Here is a 7305-nt window from a genome sequence, read left to right on the forward strand (position 1 = left end):
ATTAATAATTAATGATATTTACACTTAATTGAACGGTTTAAAAGAGGAGAAAACACAAAAAAAATGACAATTGAATTTTGAAACATAGTTTATCTTCAATTTCGACTCTTTAAAATTCAAAATTCAACCGAAAAAAAAGAAGAGAAAAACTAGCAAATTCGAATCTTTTTGAAAAAATTTAAAAAATAATTTATAGAACATCATTAGTAATTTTTCCTGATTAAGATTAATTTTAGAATTTTGATGACATGTTTTAAATAGGTTAAAATCCAATCTGCACTTTGTTAGAATATATAACAAATTGGACCAAGCTATATTTCTAACAAAGACAAATCATTATTTCTTCTAGATTTTCCACAACAAAAATTTTAAAAGAAATTCAAAAAACTTTGAAATAAGATTTAAATTTGATTTTACAGATTTTCTAGATTTTCCAGAATAATTTTTTTGAATTTTAATCATAATAAATTTGAAGAAATATTTCACAAATATTCTTCGTCGAAAAAACAGAAGCTAAAATGAAGAATTAAATTAAAATGTATTTATTATTCTTTACAATAAAAAAAATAAATGTACTTGAACATTGATTTAAATTGTCAGTAAAGAAGAGGAAGGAATTTAAAAGGTAAAAAGGTATATGTGTTTAAAAATCCTAAAATCATTTTTAAGGTTGTATTTTTTCTCTAAAATTGTCTTTCTGAAAGTTATAAGAAGCAAAGTAAAAGAATTAATGAATTTATTTAAACAAGTAAAGACCAAGTCTTTAAAATATTTTCTTGGATTTTCAAATTCTATTTGAGTTTTGTCTCTCTTAGAATTAAAAATGTCGGGCAAAGCGAGACCAGCTTGCTAGTAAATAAATACAATTTAAAAAATAGAGGCAGCTCACAGGTAAGTGCTGCTATTTGAGCTATTTTTAGAACAGGCCAGCGGGCTACTCATCTGGTCCTTACGGGCTACCTGGTGCCCGCGGGCACCATGTTGGTGACCCCTGCCCTAAATCAATCACCCCGCAGCCATGACGTAGTGTATGTCCCCTCTTGCGCATCCCTTTCCGCCTCAAGGAGAAACATTTTGGACCGGCACGTCCTTACAGGGTATGGACCACTGACCTGTAAATAATGCACGCGCTGTTCCGGCATGTGTCACAGTTGGCCGTGTCCTGTCCGGTGCGATAGGAGAGCCTGCGGGAAGGAAACCATAGTCGTGAATGTGTAATCACAAGCCTTGTTAAGCCTGCACACCTCCCTCTTGTCGTTGTGTTTGTCTCGTTAGCGGCGCCCGGGCAAATGAGGGCGAGTCACGAGCGTCCGGCGGTGCGAGCGGAAAAAGAAAAAAAAACGCGCTGTCTGGAATTAGCCTCGCTCCACTGATTGGGAGTCAGACGAGCGAGGTGTGTGCAAGATGTCTGCCATGCAAGGCGCTTTAATCACGGCGTGTCGACCTGATCGACAACGTTAACTCAGAAGGGCAGGTGCTAATTGTTTTTTATACGTTGCTCAAATCTTGGTGTCATTGTTTTATTGTGGTGCTTTATTAGGGGCTTTAAAATGTCACTTTATCAAAGCCCAATTGGGTATTTTACTGCTTTCACTTTGTATTTGTGCGATTGAATCATTGTAGCAAGGGGCACTACTAATATTAATTAATTCACCCCATCATCATTTAAAGTAATGGCCTTTTCTATAGTTCTAGCATTAATAATAGTATTTATATACCGCAAAAATGTATACAGTATAAACTCTTGACTAGAGATGTCCGATAATATCGGATAAATGCGTTAAAATGTAATATCGGAAATGATCGGTATCGTTTTTCTTATTATCGGTATCGTTTTTTTTATTTTTATTTTTTTTTATACTCATTCACACTCATTCACACAAAAGGGTTGTTTCTTTCTGTTATTAATATTCTGGTTCCTACATTATATATCAATATATATCAATACAGTCTGCAAGGGATACAGTCCGTAAGCACACATGATTGTGCGTGCTGCTGCTCCACTAATAGTACTAATCTTTAACAGTTAATTTTACTAATTTTCATTAATTACTAGTTTCAATGTAACTGTTTTTATATTGTTTTACTTTCTTTTTTATTCAAGAAAATGTTTTTAATTTATTTACCTTATTATATTTTATTAATTTTTTTTTTAAAGTACCTTATCTTCACCATACCTGGTTGTCCAAATTAGGCATAATAATGTGTTAATTCCACAACTGTATATATCGGTTGATATCGGTATCGTTTGATATCGGTATCGGTAATTAAAGAGTTGGACAATATCGTATATCGGCAAAAAGCCATTATCGGACATCCCTACTCTTGACACTTACTTTAGTGCTACATGTAATTAATCTGTCTTTCTGGCGGGATACATTGTGGTTGTCAAAGACCGTTTGTAGTTCCTCTAATGCAGTGTTTTTCAACCACTAGTGTGCCGTGAGATACAGTCTGGTGTGCCATGTTAAAATATCTAATTTAACCTATTTGGGTTAAAAATATTTTTTGCAAACCAGTAATTCCATCCATCCATTTTCTACCGCTTGTCCCTTTTTGGAGGTCGCGGGGGTACTGGAGCCTATCTCAGCTATAGTCTGCAAATTATGTGTTGTTGAGTGTCAATGCTGTCCAGAGCTCGGCAGAGTAACCGTGTAATACTCTTCCATATCAGTAGGTGGCAGCCGGTAGCTAATTGCTTTGTAGATGTCAGAAACAGCAGGAGGTAGTGTGCAGGTAAAATGGTGTTTAATGCTTAAACCAAAAATAAACAAAAGGTGAGTGGCCCTAAGAAAAGGCATTGAAGCTTAGGGAAGGCTCTGCAGAACGAAACTACTCCCCCCCCCCCCCCCCCCCCCCTCCCTCCACACCCCTGATTGTAAATAATGTAAATAATTCAATGTGATTATCTTGTGTGATGACTGTATTATGATGATAGTATATATGATAGTATATATCTGTATCATGAATCAATTTAAATGGACCCCGACTTAAACAAGTTGAAAAACTTATTGGGGTGTTACCATTTAGTGGTCAATTGTACGGAATATGTACTTCACTGTGCAACCTACTAATAAAAGTCTCAATCAATCAATCAATCAAACTGGCTACAAAGTAAACAAAAACAGAATGCTGGACGACAGCAAAGACTTACTGTGGAGCAAAGACGGCGTCCACAATGTACATCCGAACACGACATGACAATCAACAATGTCCCCACAAAGAAGGATAAAAACGACTGAAATATTCTTGGTTGCTAAAACAAAGTAGATGCGGGTAATATCGCTCAAAGGAAGACATGAAACCGCTACAGGAAAATACCAACAAAACAGGAAAAGCCACCAAAATAGGAGCGCAAGACAAGAACTAAAACACTACACACAGGAAAACAGCAAAAAAACTCCAAATAAGTCAGGGTGTGATGTGACAGGTGGTGACAGTACACCTACTTTGAGACAAGAGCTATAGTGATGCATGCTTGGCTATGCTTTAAAGTCATACCCAACAATTGCGACTTTTTACTGTCAACTGAGTTTTGTTTTTTAGTGATTTCTGCTGGAGGCGTGCCTTTGGATTTTGTCAATGCAAAAAATGTGCCTTGGCTCCAAAAAGGTTGAAAAACGCTGCTGTAATGGACGCAATCACCGCCTTTCTGCATTCCCTAAATATCAACTTTTCTTTGTTCAATGGACTAATAGATTTAAAAATTGCTAAATAACATACAGTACACGCCAAAAGTTTGGACACACCAATTCATTTCAATGCGTTTTCTTTATTTTCATGACTATTTACATTGTAGACCTTTGAGACACTCGTGATTTAGGGCTATATAAATAAACATTGATTGATTGATTGATTAATTGATTGTCACTGAAGGCATCATAAATGATAAATGGGTTATACTTGCATAGCGCTTTTCTACCTTCAAGGTACTCAAAGCGCTTTTGACACTATTTCCACATTCACCCATTCACACACACATTCCGAGGACAAATTTCACCACACCTAGTGTGTGTGTGTGTGACAGTCATTGGTACTTTACTTTACTTTACACACTGATGGCGGGAGCTGCCATGCAAGGCCCTAACCACGACTCATCAGGAGCAAGGGTGAGGTGTCTTTAGCTCAAGGACACAACAGACGCGACTAGGTTGGTAGAAGCTGGGGATCGAACCAGGGACCCTCGGGTCGCTGGCACGGCCACTCTCCCAACCGCGCCACGCCGTCCCCAAAACTGTGACACCTCCATCCATTTTCTACCGCTTGTCCCTTTTGGGGTCGCGAGGGGTGCTGGCGTGTGAAGTGAAAACTAGGGATGTCCGATAATGGCTTTTTGCCGATATCCGATATTCCGATATTGTCCAACTCTTTAATTACCGATACCGATATCAACCGATATATGCAGTTGTGGAATTAACACATTATTATGCCTAATTTGGACAACCAGGTATGGGGAAGATAAGGTACTTTTTTAAAATAATTGTAAAATAAGATAAATAAATTAAAAACATTTTCTTGAATAAAAAAGAAAGTACAACAATATAAAAACAGTTGTATAGAAACTAGTAATTAATGAAAATTAGTAAATTTAACTGTTAAAGGTTAGTACTATTAGTGGAGCAGCAGCACGCACAATCATGTGTGCTTACGGACTGTATCCCTTGCAGACTGTATTGATATATATTGATATATAATGTAGGAAGCAGAATATTAATAACAGAAAGAAACAACCCTTTTGTGTGAATGAGTGTAAATGGGGGAGGGAGGTTTTTTGGGTTGGTGCACTAATTGTAAGTGTATCTTGTGTTTTTTATGTTGATTTAATTTAAAAAAACAAAAAAAAAAAAACAACAACAAAAAAAACCGATAATAAAAAAAACGATACCGATAATTTCCGATATTACATTTTAACGCATATATCGGCCGATATTATCGGACATCTCTAATTACAACACTTTATGTACATATTTATAATACAGATTTGAACAATAAGTTATTCACTGAAACATATGTATTAATTGTGGTTCTTACAAAAATATATATCTTATAAAAATATAAAAGCTAAAATGTCTCTTAAAGCTCTGCCCCTTTAATTAGTGCATACTAAATCATTTAACTTTAGCCTACTACTACAACCATATTATTTACCAGCAACATAAAGTGAAACAGAGGCAGAGGTGTCCTGCCACAGTCAGTAACAAATAAACAGAAAACAGTAGTGGTGGTAGATAGACACAAAGCTTCATCAAACATCTGATCCACTGAACAAAGAGCTCCAAAAATCTTGATCCTACACTTCTCTTTTGTAAAGTAAATGTGAACAGCCGATATGGGCATCTACATCAACTATATGATTTGCCTGAGAAGCTGGACAGGACCAAAAAAAAAAAAAAAAAAAAAAAAATCTATTTGTGGCGGCTTTAATTCTTTTGTGGCGGGCCGCCACAAATAAATGAATGTGTGGTAAACACTGGGGGACATCCGTTGCATCACTGGGAGCTGATAAGACAATTGGACATTGCATAGTTTTTCCACAAGATTGTATCTTTGACCCCAAAAAAAGCAGAGTAAGCAAGGCAGAACCTGGCTTTGCACTCCAACCATTACTCATCGATCTCTGCAGCATCAATCCATCAAGCGCTCCCGTTAAGATTGGCTCCCCCTCAGGCTCACTTTATCCAACAACAACAACAACAACAACAACAACAAGAAGCGGTTGCTCACTAACTAACATTGTTTTAAGTCGATTTAATGGGTTTCTCACACTGAACAGATGTACTATTTATTTTATAACACTGACGAGGGAATTAGGGAGGGATGGTGAATATCTCCCCCAAACTCTTGCCCGCATCATCTTTTGTGGCTTTATTCAGTCAGCACTCTTCCAGGGAGATACGTCCCCTCCTCTGCTCTATTAAGAAGCTAGCTGTTCACATTTAAAACAGCAGCCGTCTCCCATCATTGTTCCTACTATCATTCTCTCCCAGCGAGACTTGTCACGTCACCCATAAGGTGCTGCGCCAGTAAAAAAAAAAAATGTAAAAGAAATCCTACATCCTTATCGAATCATTTCTGCGCCATATGATGTGACAGATATATAAGAGTTGTTGTTAATGTTATTGTTTTACGCTTTTGCAAAACAGGATAAGTGCGATAAGTTAGCTCCAATTAATGGTAAGGTCAAAACATAGGCCCTTATTTACTAAGACCCAAATAGCAGGCGCTAAACAGCGTGTGCAAAATATAAAATAACGTGCACTATGAGTGGTCATGTTTAGAGATGTCCGATAATGGCGTTTTTGCCGATATTCCGATATTGTCCAACTCTTAATTACCGATTCCGATATCAACCGATACCGATATATACAGTCGTGGAACTAACACATTAGTAGGGATGTCCGATAATGGCTTTTTGCCGATATCCGATATTCCGATATTGTCCAACTCTTTAATTACCGATACCGATATCAACCGATATATGCAGTCGTGGAATTAACACATTATTATGCCTAATTTGGACAACCAGGTATGGTGAAGATAAGGTACTTTTTAAAAAAATTAGTAAAATAAGGTAAATAAATTAAAAACATTTTCTTGAATAAAAAAGAAAGTACAACAATATAAAAACAGTTACATAGAAACTAGTAATGAATGAAAATGAGTAAAATTAACTGTTAAAGGTTAGTACTATTAGTGGAGCAGCAGCACGCACAATCATGTGTGCTTACGGACTGTATCCCTTGCAGACTGTATTGATATATATTGATATATAATGTAGGAAGCAGAATATTAATAACAGAAAGAAACAACCCTTTTGTGTGAATGAGTGTAAATGGGGTGGGTTGGTGCACTAATTGTAAGTGTATATTGTGTTTTTTATGTGGATTTAATAAAAAAAAACAATACTGATAATAAAAAAAACAATACCGATAATTCCCGATATTACATTTTAACGCATTTATCAGCCGATAATATCGGCGGACCGATATTATCGGACATCTCTATCTGTTTTACTTAGAATATGTTCCCCTAGTGTCCAAATAACTCTAAATTAAGTCTTTGTTACTTAGAATATGTTCCCCATACTAAAGTGTTACAGTATATATTATATACAAATATAATATAATAATATAATATATCAGTGTATATTATATACTGTATATACACTACCGTTCAAAAGTTTGGGGTTACATTGAAATGTCCTTATTTTTGAAGGAAAAGCACTGTACTTTTCAATGAAGATAACTTTAAACTAGTCTTAACTTTAAAGAAATACACTCTATACATTGCTAATGTGGTAAATGA

General features: G+C 35.9%; 2 protein-coding genes across 3 annotated transcripts in view; one reads left to right on the forward strand and one right to left on the reverse strand.

The window, feature by feature from the left end:
• Positions 1 to 7305, forward strand: part of dock1 (dedicator of cytokinesis 1) — a 483186-nt gene that overhangs the window by 249150 nt on the left and 226731 nt on the right. The gene's annotated exons all lie outside the window — the stretch shown is intronic.
• Positions 1 to 7305, reverse strand: part of LOC133655328 (inhibitory synaptic factor 2A) — a 97537-nt gene that overhangs the window by 43664 nt on the left and 46568 nt on the right. Inside the window, exon 3 of one of the 2 annotated variants that reach the window (XM_062055357.1) lies at positions 1113 to 1184. The exons of the other annotated variant lie outside the window; for it this stretch is intronic. Coding sequence (XP_061911341.1) covers positions 1113 to 1184 — 72 coding nt within the window. The remainder of the gene's footprint in view (positions 1 to 1112; positions 1185 to 7305) is intronic. 2 annotated transcript variants of the gene reach the window in all.

Source organism: Entelurus aequoreus, linkage group LG08 (assembly GCF_033978785.1).
Source record: "Entelurus aequoreus isolate RoL-2023_Sb linkage group LG08, RoL_Eaeq_v1.1, whole genome shotgun sequence".
Taxonomy (NCBI): domain Eukaryota; kingdom Metazoa; phylum Chordata; class Actinopteri; order Syngnathiformes; family Syngnathidae; genus Entelurus; species Entelurus aequoreus.